This window comes from Nematolebias whitei, chromosome 14, assembly GCF_014905685.2.
Source record: "Nematolebias whitei isolate Nwh7 chromosome 14, NemWhi1, whole genome shotgun sequence".
Taxonomy (NCBI): domain Eukaryota; kingdom Metazoa; phylum Chordata; class Actinopteri; order Cyprinodontiformes; family Rivulidae; genus Nematolebias; species Nematolebias whitei.
In genome coordinates this window covers 2,094,988-2,107,714 of record NC_056511.1, presented here as the reverse complement: position 1 = coordinate 2,107,714, position 12,727 = coordinate 2,094,988, and the positions used below count along the sequence as shown (strand labels likewise).

At 45.3% G+C, this 12,727-nt stretch overlaps 3 protein-coding genes across 3 annotated transcripts in view; 2 read left to right on the top strand and 1 right to left on the bottom strand.

Moving 5' to 3' along the window:
• LOC119419854 (neuronal acetylcholine receptor subunit alpha-9-II-like) overlaps positions 1 to 1,084 on the top strand; it is a 12,728-nt gene extending 11,644 nt beyond the window's left edge. The window contains exons 6-7 of the mRNA XM_037687220.1: positions 354 to 666; positions 886 to 1,084. Coding sequence (XP_037543148.1) covers positions 354 to 666; positions 886 to 1,084 — 512 coding nt within the window. The remainder of the gene's footprint in view (positions 1 to 353; positions 667 to 885) is intronic.
• Positions 1,085 to 7,876: 6,792 nt separating this feature from the next.
• Positions 7,877 to 8,998, bottom strand: LOC119420766 (olfactory receptor 52N4-like). Its single transcript, XM_037688192.1, has 2 exons — positions 8,971 to 8,998; positions 7,877 to 8,837 (listed from the first exon to the last, which is right to left on the bottom strand). The coding sequence occupies exon 2, from the start codon at positions 8,831 to 8,833 to the stop codon at positions 7,877 to 7,879; it is 957 nt and encodes a 318-aa protein (XP_037544120.1). The 5' UTR covers positions 8,834 to 8,837; positions 8,971 to 8,998.
• Positions 8,999 to 9,359: 361 nt separating this feature from the next.
• The window catches only part of LOC119420765 (olfactory receptor 2K2-like), a 17,680-nt gene continuing 14,312 nt past the window's right edge, over positions 9,360 to 12,727 (top strand). Inside the window, exon 1 of the mRNA XM_037688191.1 lies at positions 9,360 to 9,445. Within this exon, the coding sequence (XP_037544119.1) occupies positions 9,360 to 9,445 (86 nt within the window). The remainder of the gene's footprint in view (positions 9,446 to 12,727) is intronic.

Sequence of the window (12,727 nt, the reverse complement as noted above, 5' to 3'; positions counted from 1 at the left end):
CAGACCCCTGAAGGTGTCTTGTCTCAGACCCCTGAAGGTGCTCTTGTCTCAGACCCCTGAAGGTGTCTTGTCTCAGACCTCTGAAGGTGGTCTTGTCTCAGACCAGCTATATCTGCTTTCAGCGCTGTCTGAGCTCAACTCTGTGACTAAGGACAGAATTTAAAGTCTGGAGAACCTCTTTAAATCAGTAGGTTCATCCACTAGAACATGAACTTCTGGACTGATGTGCAAGTCAGAAGGTACCACAGATCACTGCAGCTCGCTGGTGGACCTTCATGGTTCCAGTGTTGAAACAGGGTCAGCACCAGTAGAAATCTGGACCTAAATATGTATCCATGTCCTTATTTCAACAGGAAAGTACTACATTGCCACCATGATGATGGTCACTGCATCCACAGCCCTCACCATCTTCATCATGAACGTCCACCACTGTGGTCCCGAGGCCCAACCCGTCCCACACTGGGTCGAGCGCTTCGTCCTGAACTATCTGGCCAGAATCTGTTTCGTCAGTGAGGTCGGCGAGAGCTGCTTCAGAGGATCCTCATCCAAGACACAACCGTTGTCTCAGGATGAGTCTGACATCCCATCCGGAGACAGCAGGGGGACAAACTGGGACATAAACGGACAGACGTGGGGAGGGAGAGGTGAGGAAAAAGGGGGAGAGGAGTCTGTGAGTGGGGAGCAAGATCTGACCAAGCAGAACCTTTGGGAGGAGGATCTGTTCGTGACCATCGACCACTCTGAGGAGAAAGGCTCTGCCGGAGGACGGGGGGACGGAGCTGAGGAGTCCAACCATGACGGAAGGGGAGGAGGGGGGGAGTACACGAAGGAGACAAAAGGCATCGGAGGCGGAGTCACAGAGAACCTGAGGGAGATCTTGGTGAGAACGCAGAGTGCATGCCAGCACCAGAGACTGCGTAAGAACATCGAGTTCATCGCCAGCTCGTACCAGGAGCAGCGAGCGGCACAGCTCCGCATCGCTGAGTGGAGGAAGGTTGCCAAGGTGATGGACCGCTTCTTCATGTGGCTCTTCTTCATCATGTTCTTCTTCATGAGCATCCTCATCCTGGGCAAGGCCATCTGACCCAGCCATGGGCTCAGACTGTGTGGACCACGAGGACGTATCCACCATGATGAACCCAGCAGGACGTCACCCGCAGCGCTGAACGCTGAAGTTCAAACTGAGACCAGTTACAGCTCAGAGGGTTTGTTAGGGACGACTCAGCTACTACCACACCAAGGCTTACCTTGGTACCTGTAAAACTGAATGAGTTGAAGCCCTCATTACCTGTGGCAGCCATCTTGAATCAGGATCAGAAACCAACTTTTTTCCATTCCAACCAGAAATGGCCAGATAAACCCAGGTTTGATCAATTATCATTACTGTGAAAATAATTTTGAGATTAAATTAAATGTTCCTGAAAAACTAAAACTGTTCTTTAAAATGTTTTTAGTTAAGCTAATCAGAGCCTTTTAAAGGAGTAAAAAGTTTCTAAATAAAAGCTTTGTGTTGGTGTAGCTGTCAGGTGTCGCCACCTGCTGGTCTTCACTTGAACTGCAGCGCTCTCGTGTTCCAGGTGACGTCATGTCCTCTGCAAAGTCTGACTGAAGGCAGGCTTATTCTTTCAATCTTTTAACAACAAATTAAGTTTAAATTCTTTATTATTTTAAAGGTTTGTCATTTCTGAGTTACAACCGAAAGTTACACAGACGTTTGAAGATGTAATCATGAATTAAAGTGAAGTCTTTGAAGGATTGTGTTCATCTTTTCACCAAAGTTAGTCTGTTAATGCACCATCAGACATTTATTTTCACTTTGTTTTATTTTGTGTTTGTAATCACTGAATAAAAAATCCATTAAACAATAATCTGTACATGTGACACAGGTTGTTGCACATTTGTGAATTATTTCTTGTCACCAACGCCCGTGCTCAATAATCCAGGTACAAACCCAACAATGTTCGGTCAGGTCATTTGGACGGTGTCTTTTCTTTTCTGAGACGTTTTATCCTTCATCCAAAGGACTTCTTCAGTCTGAGAAACCAGGTTATTTCTTGTCACTTTTTGCACAATGTTTTATCAATAATGTATTTCTTGTTTATTTGTGTATTTTTCCTCATTTATAGCCTCAAAATGTGTAATAAAATTTGGAATCCTAAAATCAAAACGTGAAACTTCATTTATTGACAGAAATGACATGTGAACAGTGGCGGCTCCTGAGTACAAATATTAGTGGGGCAGACATTACTTTCTTGTTGGTTTTTGTGTGTCCACAAAGATTTTGCCTTTCTTCTCCCGTGGGTCGAGGTTGTGTCTGGTGAAAAACAGTCGGGTCTAATAAATCAGAGAAACACCTTCCACCCCCACCCAGCAGGTGCACATCTTTCTGAATCGGGTTTCTTGTTTGATTTGAAGTAGAGAAGAAGAAAAACCTCCAGAATAACAAAGGGAGACAAAAGTTCAGTGAAGTAACTAAAATAATGTAAAAGTGAAAAATGACAACTCGTCACCGAACCAAATAAAAGATTGAAGAGGGAATCAAACCCTCAAGAACTCTGCTTCCACCGCTGACCCACCACAGAAACAAACTCACGATTAAAGAATAGTTTCAAGAAGGTCCTACCATGTTGCTGGAAACTTCCTGTTCCTTGACCATCCTCTGTTCGGTTCTGGTCCGATCTGTTGGCTCCAAACTGAATATCTCCACTGCTGAACTCAGCAGGTTTCTCTGCAGCTGTTCCTGGGATGAGCTCACGTCAGGTAGAGGTCGTATCAATGCGCTAAAACCAGCTGAATGTGTCCACAGGCAGAAGATCAGACGCCCCAAATGAAGCTCTGTTGGACCGGCCTGTTCGGATCACAGGCCACACGTTCAGATCTGCTCGAGGAACGCGTGTCGTTGAACGGTCCCACCCCATGACGGTAAATAACTAATAACTGAAGACGAATCACTAAAAATATTTTTAAATTCTACTTAAAATTGTTAAAATATTTGAAAAATGCTCCAAACAGAACAACACACAGGACAGAAGTCATTTGTGGAGGTCCAGGCCTCCCTTGCAATAAAAATCTGTGATCTCAGTGGGATTCGCCTCGTTAAATAAAAGGTTAATAAACTTATTAGGAGGAACTACTTTGTGAGGCGAATGAATTTTTTAAGTGGAGCTCTGTCCCACCTGCCCCTGTGGACCAGCGGCCACTGCATCTGAATTTATTTTAGGAGATGGATGTGTGAGGTTCTGGTTCTTGATTTTATCTGTTCAACCTTTATTTCTACAGGTTAGTCTCACTGAGTCACGAGGACTCATTTACAAGAGAGACCTGTTTTAAACAGACAACAATAATTAAACATTAAAATCCAATTACAATCGAAGTAGTGTTATAAAAACAGTCAACTCAAAGTAACACTAAAAACAAGAACACGCTTGTTTTGATGTTTCTTAGAGAGGTCAAGGTGGAGAGCTTCAGCTCTTTCTGGAAGGTGTTCCAGGAAACAGGATCAGGGTCCGCACTGAGGGGACGCTGCAGGTAATGAAGGCCAGAGAGCGCACGCTGTAACTGCACTGACAGCGTGACACGGAGGAGGAGATTTAAGAAGGCTGCAGACCAAGGAGGGATTTAAAGATGAAAGTAGTTTAGTGAAGAACACCGAGGTACAATGTGCATGTGTGCACGTGTGCATATGTGTGTGGGGGGGTATTTCTGGTGGTGAGTCTTCGTGGATTTGAGACAAATTGAAATCAGCAGCTGGAGATGAAGGTCAGAACTTCAAGCGGAGCTTTTTCTTCAGTTGACTGAAGGGAAGTCCAAGCAGGATCTTCAGAAGGTCAGAGGTCAAACGTTCTGACCCACTCAGCTAGAACACTTCCTGTCATCAGGATTCACAGCAGATGTCTCCCACTTCACTGGTGTTCCAGCTTTTAGCATAAATCTTTCAGCGTACGCTGCATTTTCACAGGAAATGAGTCGAGTTTCAATGATCACTGCAACATGAAGTTCATAACAGTCACAGCAGTCCTTCGGACTTCTTTCAAGAACCAAAAGATTATTTAACTGTCTTCAACATTGCAGCATGGTGGATCAGTTGGTAGAGCTGCCACCTCTCAGTGTAAAGATCGCCAGTTCAAATCCCGGTCCGGAGGCCTTTCTGGGTGGAGTTTGCATGTTCTCTCCGTGCATGCGTGGGTTTTCTCCAGTTTCCTTCCACAGATCAAAAACATGATTGGTAACTCTAAATTGTTCCCATGTGTCCCTGTGATGAACTGGAGACCTGTCCAGGTGTCCCTGTGATGGATTGGAGACCTGTCCAGGTGTCCCTGTGATGACTGGAGACCTGTCCAGGTGTCCCTGTGATGAATTGGAGACCTGTCCAGGTGTCCCTGTGATGGACTGGAGACATGTGGTGTCCCCCACTTCTTGCAAAGGACTACTGGATGTGGGCACTAGAGACCCCACCACAGCCTGAAAATGAAGAAGCAGGTAAAGATTATGGATGGATCTCTGTGTGGACAATGTCCTGTCTTTGGTCCAACATTTAAACTTGTTAAGGTCCAGCAAAGAAACGATGGAGATGAACAGCACCAAGTGCTCCACTGACTCCTACATAACTTCTGTCCTGTCTTGAATGTCCAGAGGACCAGACTTAACTATTTTTGATTTTTCTACCTGGATGCATCAGAACATAACTTCTCTATTTCCTCTTTCAGCCGTTTGTTTTTCTTCAGGGCACCTTTGGTCTTCAGGGCAGTTAGTGGTTTTAATTTTGCATGGAATAAATGTCTTTCATGTCTTTATTTCTTCTAGGCAGCAATAATCTTATAATTTGTTAGCTTTTGGCTTTCTTCCTGATATTTCTCTAAGTTGTGTTTTATATTTTTGACTGAACTGCCGAGGTAGAAGAGTTTGTCTCAAAGGGTACGGGGTCACCACTAGGACTGGATCAAATTCACATGATGTATACTGCATATAACTAACAAACTACACAGGTTGTGCGACAGATTATTGCACAGCTACTAAGGAACATTGATATGAATTATGATGGTAAAATAGATACATACATGATACAGCCACATAATGCATTAGCAATAAAAATATTAGGTGTCACAAGCTAATATTAGTCATATTAGTTGTCACAGATGTGACTTGGTAAATGGTAAATGGACTGTACTTATATATCACCTTTCTATCTTATCCAGAAACTCAAAGCTCTTAACAATCTGCGCCTCATTTACCCATTCATACAGCTCTATACTAGATCTCTACAAAGCTAATTGAACAAATCATTCTAAAGAGACTAATCAGAGCTTTATCACATTCATACACTGATGGGACACACATCACAGGCAATGAGGGGTTCAGTGTCTTGCCCAGGGACACTTTGGTATGCGACTGCTGGTGGATTTGAACCCCCAACTCTTTGGGGGTTCAAATTGGCGGACGTCTGCTCTAACCACTCAGCCACAGCCTCCCCATGTGCAATGTTATTGTCAGTTGTTCAGTGTTATTTATCGAGAGTTCAGTAATCTGACAGCTTGTGGATAATAACTGTCCTTTATACTTTTTGTACGCAATGACAGACGTCTGCTTGAAGAGAGTAGATGGAAGAGTCCTTGTGCTGGGTGGGTGTGGTCCTTAATGATGCTGTGTGCTTTACGTAGACATCGGCTGTAGTAGATGTCCTGGATGGTGTGGAGACTGCTACCAGTGTGTGATGATTACCCATTTGGTGCAGGCAAGACTCAAGGAATATAAATAAATAATTTATTCTTTACAAAATAAAAATGGCTGACGGGGCAGCAAACTTACATGAATCATGGGACAAGACGCAGGATACGAGGAGCAGGACAGGCATCACAGTGAGACAATGACCAGACCATGAGGGATGCAGGCAAACAGACTTAAATACACACACTAACGAGACTAACACAGAACACCTGTGAAACACAGGTGCAGACATCAGAGGGGAAGCAGACAAATATAGAACACTAGAGGGAGAGAGAGACCAGGGAAAGCACAACTCCTACAGTACCCCCCCCCAAGGACGTCCGTTGACGTCTCCAAGACCCCCACACCCCCAAAATGTGGGTGGGAGGAGAGGGAAAGCCAACAGGGAGGAGGGCATTAGGAAAAAAAAAAAAGACACGAGGGGAACGAAGAACTGGACAGGGTACACCAGGGGCAAGGTACAACACAAGGAAACAAAAGAAGGTCAGAGTTCAGGTAGGGGACTGTGAGATTGTCCAAAAAGCAGAACAGAGGTCAGACAGGCAACCATTCACCAGGCCAGGGCCAGTCAGGAGGGCGGCCAAGAAGTCGCCCAATAGGCAGGAACAGGTCGGGCAGAGCAGGAGTGAGGACCTCAGCAGGCGGGTCAGCGGCGAGGACCTCAGCAGCAAGGAGCTCTTCTGTGGCTGGATCATCTGGGGCTGGATCTTCGGCGGCAGTATCTGGAGCAGGAGCGGAGTCCGTCTGGACCCCCACGGAGCAGGAGAAGTGAGGAGCGTCCGCCGGGACCCCCTCAGAGCACGAGAAGTGAGGAACATCCGCCGGGACCCCCTCAGAGCACGAGAAGTGAGGAGCGTCTGCTGGGACCCCCTCAGAACAGGAGAAGTGAGGAGCGTCCGCCGGGACCCACTCGGAGCAGGAGATGTGAGGACCTCAGTGGGCAGAGCAGGAGCAGCGCGGGAGCCACCACGGGGGCTGCGTGCAGCGCGGGATCCACCTCGGGGGCTGCGTGCAGCGACAGGATCTGGAAAAGACGTGTCTGGGTCTGTGGGCTCAGGACAGTTGGGATCCTCACACAACATTGATGATGCAGAGGCTGCAGGAGATGGAAAAACTATGGAAACTGTGATCCAAAAAAGTTCAATCTGGTCCTCTGGACATTCAAAAAAAAAAAAAAACAAAGCAAAAAAATATAGAAACGTTTCATCTCTCATCCAAGAGACTTCCTCAGTCTGAGGAGCTGTTTTCAGCTCAGTCTCTTAAATAGCACCTTCTCAGAGTGGATCAACCAGTTTTGCTGCTGACAACCAGAACCAGCTGATCACATGCTCAAGAAGGACCATCAGCCTAACAATGGATCATTAGCACCTGATGGCTGTTTACTATTCACAGAGGGCTGAGTGATACTAGCAATCACAGCATTGTAAGAGGGGGACAGTTGAACCTGGAGGCTCCACCCCTGTTTAATGATGGACGGTTTCTTTTCACAAAGATGGCCTCCTTTACTCTTCTCTCAAACCATCGTTCCTCTCTGTCCAGGATGTGAACATCTTCATCCTTGAAAGAGTGACCGCCTTTCAAGGATGAAGATGTTCACATGAAAGACATTTGTAAAAATATGCTAGCATACAATCTATAGTAAAATAATTGTGTATACCAATGTAATATATAAGCATATCCATCCATCCATCCATAAATACATACATACATTATCTTTACCCACTTGTTCCTTTTTGGGTCACTGGTGCCCATATCCAGCAGTTATTGTGCGAGAGGCGGGGGACACCCTGGTCAGGTCTCCAGTCCATCAAAGGGACACAGAGACACAGCAAACAAAAAAACATTCTCTCACTCTCAGCTAGGGACAATTTAGAGTTAACAATCAGCCCAACATGCACGTTTTTGGTCTATGCATGAAAACTGGAAAGATCATACAAACTCTACCCAGAAAGGCCACCAGCCAGAATTTGAACCCGTGAACTTCCTACTGAGACACAACAGCTTTACTGCACCACCATTCCACAAGAAAAGATAGAATTAGTTCAATTTATTTAGAAAATATTAATTTAGAACTCTATAAAAAACCATATTTTAGCTTGTTTTCTCATGTTTTAACTGATTTATTGTAATTATTTTCTCCTAAATGTTGGCTTTACTGTTTGTTTTTATTCAGTGGGAAACGTTTCTTGGATTTAAATAACTCAAAGAGGAATTTACGGATCTCTTTGGACTGTAAACCATAAATAACTGGGTTGAGGGTAACAGGAACAACAGCAAACAGAACCATAAAGTATTTTTTGTATTCTGAATACTGAGGGAACCGATGCAGGATGATGATGGTGAAGCCGCTGCACGCCATGACCAGGTACACCACCAGGTGGGTGCTGCAGGTCTTCAAAGCCTTCCTATTCACGGACTGGTTCTTACGGGTCACACAGACAATGGCGATCCGAGTGTAGGTCAGAACCATGCAGCCAATGGAGGAGGTGAACAGAACCGCGGTGAACGTCAGCCCGTACACGTTGTTGACCACAATATTTTCACACGACAGCTTGAACAGCGAGGCGTTGTCGCAATACATGTTCACAATCACAGTCCGGCACCGGCTCAGTCGTACGCTCAGACCTATCAGAATCCCTGTGAGAACCATCGGTACCGCCCAGGCAGCAACCGTCAGCTTGATGATCATTTTATTGGTCATCAATGAAGAGTAGTGCAGAGGGTTGCAGATGGCCACGTATCTGTCGAAGGCCATGATCATGAGGATTGTGTGTGACGTGGCTCCAAAATACTGAGTGATGAATGCCTGAAGTGCACACTCATGGTACCAGATGAGGCGCTCAGCCGGGGGCTTCAGGAGGTCTGACAGCAGGCGGGGTACCAAGTGAGTGGATCCCATCATGTCACTGAACGGTAAGCTGCAGAACAACATGTACATGGGCTGATGGAGGTTCTTATCGACAGCGATCAGAACCAAAATACCCATATTCAAAATCATAACAAGAACGTAGGAGAGGAGGAAAAAGAAAAAGACAGTGTACACCGAGTCTCCCGTGACCATCAAGCCTTCCAGCTGCAGAAGCTGACTGTTGTAGGTGTAGTTTTCCATCAGGCTGAAAGGAGAAAATCACCAACAGCAACAAAACATTTCAATTCAATCAACAACTGAGTTAAAAGTTTTAGGTATAAAGAAACATTTAGAAAGTTTCAAAGATGTTTCTAAGATGGTAGTGTAACGGGTGATACCTTTGTCAATAGTCAGCAGCTTCTGTTCGTAGATCTCATTTACAGGTTTAGTTTTAAAAGCTGCGACACGTGCACAGAACACAACCAAATGTCTGATGTAACTTGGAGAAATCCATTGGGTCAGCATCGCAGTTCCCAGAAAACAACATTGTTCCTGGAACAACATCTTCTTCTTCTGGGAAGATGGCGCCAGTGCTGGTGGCTTGCCGTTCACCTCTGTCTGTTTTGATTGTTTTTTTTTTTGTTTTTGTCATTTTTCTTCGGTGACATCAACTCACTGCTTGTTTATGATCGCCAACAACTTTTAAATATACAGTTATCTACTACAAACCCCGCCTTGTTCGACCACTTTGATCGGGACTCTGGACCCCCACCCCCTCTGCTTGTTGATGTCCCGGTTTACCTGCAGCGCGTGGCGTTTCTGCCCGCCCGAAAACATCGCTCCAGATGCCGTGGAAGACGTGCCGGCCGTCTCGTGAGGATTATAGCCAGCATCAAGCTCTCTGATGCTTCGTCATCTGCTGCTGACCATCAGACGTTAAACTGTCCATCCGGATGCTTCGCTGATCCACTCAACTCCAGCCTGCTACAGGATGCCTGGGCCTGGTACGCGCAGCAGGCACGCGCAGCAGGCACGTGCAGCCGTGGCAGTTTCTGCCGTCTCCAGAGGAACTTAACCAACTCCGGACTGTCTGCTGCATCATCTCCTGCCAACCATCTGCTGGATTTTCGCCTGTCCGGGTGCTTCGCTGATCCTGCTGGGTCCTGCCTGATCCCTGTAATCGAGCCTGGCCCGTGCCGCGGGCGCGCACACAGCTGCTGCGTCTCTGGTCCTAGGAGGTGCGCTTCAAACTCCAAAAATCTGAAACAGCTGATCTGTGCTCCGAGCTCAGCTTTTCCTTCATCTACTGGTCCTACAAAGAATGCTCTGCTGAATGTCAGGTCGCTGGCAAATAAAACCTTCATCTTAAACAACTTTTTCTGCTCCAATGGACTGGACTTCATGTTTGTTACGGAGACGTGGCTCGTCCCTGGTGACTTAAGTGTTTTTTCTGAACTTTTGACGGTGGATTGTGCCTTTTTTAATGCTCCAAGGACTTCTGGTAGGTGTGGTGGATTATTAACAGTTTTTAAAAAGCTCTGGAACTGCAGACAGCTACAGGCTGTAGCTTTTCAGAGTTTTGAACTACTATATTTTGAGCTGGGCCGCTCCAACCCAACATTGTGCAGCCTGATCTACAGGCCACCCTCGTACAACAAAAACTTCATTGAATTCAGAAATAATCAATTCATGAATTTTCTGACTTTCTGACTGGAATACTGCTCAGTTACGACAGGGTCTTGATTCTGGGAGACTTTAATGTACATGTTTGTTGTCCTGACAAGCCTTTGGTGCAGGAGTTTCTAAATCTGATCCAATCTTTCAACCTTGTTCAAAATGTTGTTGGTCCAACTCATCAACAGGGCCATACGCTTGATTTAGTTCTGTCTCACGGTTTATCTGTGGTTAATCTGGAAATTGGGGATGCTATTGTTTCATATCATAAACCCATTTCATTCCAAACCTCTGTTATTCATGAGTCTAAATCCCCCGCTCCAGCCAAGAGTTGTCGGATATTTAACTCTTCAACCGCTGCTCTTTTTTCCTCTGCATTCATTACTGATGCTGCTTCAGTCCCTGAAACCTCTGCCTGTATTAGTACGCAGGAGCTGCTCAGTAGGCATGATGCGACCTGCTCTAAGATCTTAGACCTCGTGGCCCCGCTAAAAATCAGGCGACCAAGGCGGGCACCACACCCCTGGTTGAACGCGACCACTCGAGTGGCCAAACGTCTATGTAGGAGAGCTGAACGCAAGTGGAAAAAGGACAAATTACAGGTTTCTTTTATTATGTTAAAAACATGTTTGAAAGATTATCAGAGCATCGTTAAATCTGAAAAGAACAAATACTTCTCCCAAATCATTGCTTCAAACAGTCATAATCCCGTGTTCTTTTTAATACCGTAAATTCCATTTTAAACGTGCCTCGGTCTGCCAGTATGGAGGCCTCTGTTGACATCTGCAACAACTTTACCAGATACTTTGCTGATAAGGTAGAGTTGATTAGGTCATCCATCCCCCAGTCCACAACTGATCCCTCTGTCTTTGTCCCTTGCTCAGCTGTCTTCAAACAGTTTGAACCCATTTCACTCCCATTTCTAAACAAAGTTGTTGGTCAGATGAAACCCTCTGGTTCCCCCGCTGACCCCATTCCAGCGTCATTTTTCATACAAGTTCTACCCACGATTGGACCCTCTGTTCTTACAATTGTAAACAGTAATATTGTGACAAGTGTGGTTCCCGATGTTTTCAAGCATGCAGTAGTTCATCCGTTAATTAAGAAACCTGGACTTGACCCTTCGACTTGCTCAAATTTCAGACCAATCTCAAAACTTCCCTTCCTGTCCAAAATCCTGGAGAAAATAGTTTTCATTCAAGTAAACAAGTTTTTGAATGAGAACAGAATCTTCGAGATTTTTCAATCTGGTTTTAAGCAACTCCACAGCACTGAAACAGCATTAGTAAGGGTTTGTAACGACATTATGATATCAAACGATTCTGGTCAATTTGTGGTACTTGTGCTCCTGGACCTTACTGCTGCTTTTGATACTGTTGACTACAGTATCCTTATATCACGGCTGGAACAGTGGGTTGGGATCACAGGTGCTGCATTAGAATGGTTCCGCTCATACCTGAGTGGCAGGAGTTTCTGTGTCAAGGTTGGTAATAATATATCCGCCTCATTACCTCTTTCTTGCGTGGTCCCACAGGGTTCGATTCTTGGACCCCTTCTGTTCTCACTTTATTTGCTCCCACTGGGGTCCATCCTGAGGAAACATGGTCTTTCATTCTATTGATATGCTGATGACTGCCAGATCTACCTGCCTGTGAAACCAGCAAGTGTTTGCTCCATTCACCTCTGTTAAAATGTCTGGATGACATTAAGGCCTGGATGGCTCCAAATTTCTTAAGTTTTAAAAATGAGAAGACCGAAGTCATTGTCTTTAGCCCTAGCTCAACTGCCGCCACTGATCCTGTCAACCTGGACTCTCTTCAGCTATATCTGAAGCAGTCTGGTAAAAATCTTGGGATGGTTTTAGACTCTGACTTCAATTTTGACAAACAAATCAACTCTGTTATGCAGAAAAGCTTCTTCCAGCTAAGACAGGTAGCTAAGCTCAAGCCGGTAATGTCCAGACCCGACCTTCAGAAACTAGTCCACGCCTTTGTCATGACCCAATTGGACTATTGCAATGCACTCTATGCTGGGATTAGCCAGGTCTCCATTTCACGTCTTCAGCTCATCCAGAATTCACTGGCTCCCTGTTCGTACGAGGATAGTCTTTAAAATTCTTCTGTTGACCTTCAAATGCTTAAATGGCCTCACACCCCTTTACCTCTCTGAGCTTCTGAAACCTTACGTTCCCTCTTGGGCCCTGAGATCATCCGATCAGCTGTTTTTGGCTGTTCCAAAAACAAGACTGAAGCTCAGAGGAAATAGGGCTTTTTCAGTCATGGGCCCTAAACTCTGGAACAACCTGCCCCCCAACATCAGGCAGACCACCTCCATTCCTCACTTCAAATCTCTGCTAAAAACACATCTGTTCTCTCAGAGATTTCACACAGTGTAAATTGATCCAGTGTTTTTTAATCTGTGACCCTATGTTTTAAATGTTTTTTATTATTCTTCAGTTATTATTATTAGTGTATTATATAT

What these genes read in the sequence shown, in the direction of transcription:
- LOC119420766 (XM_037688192.1), bottom strand. Translation starts at nt 8,833, where the DNA reads ATGGAAAACTACACCTACAACAGTCAGCTTCTGCAGCTGGAAGGCTTG.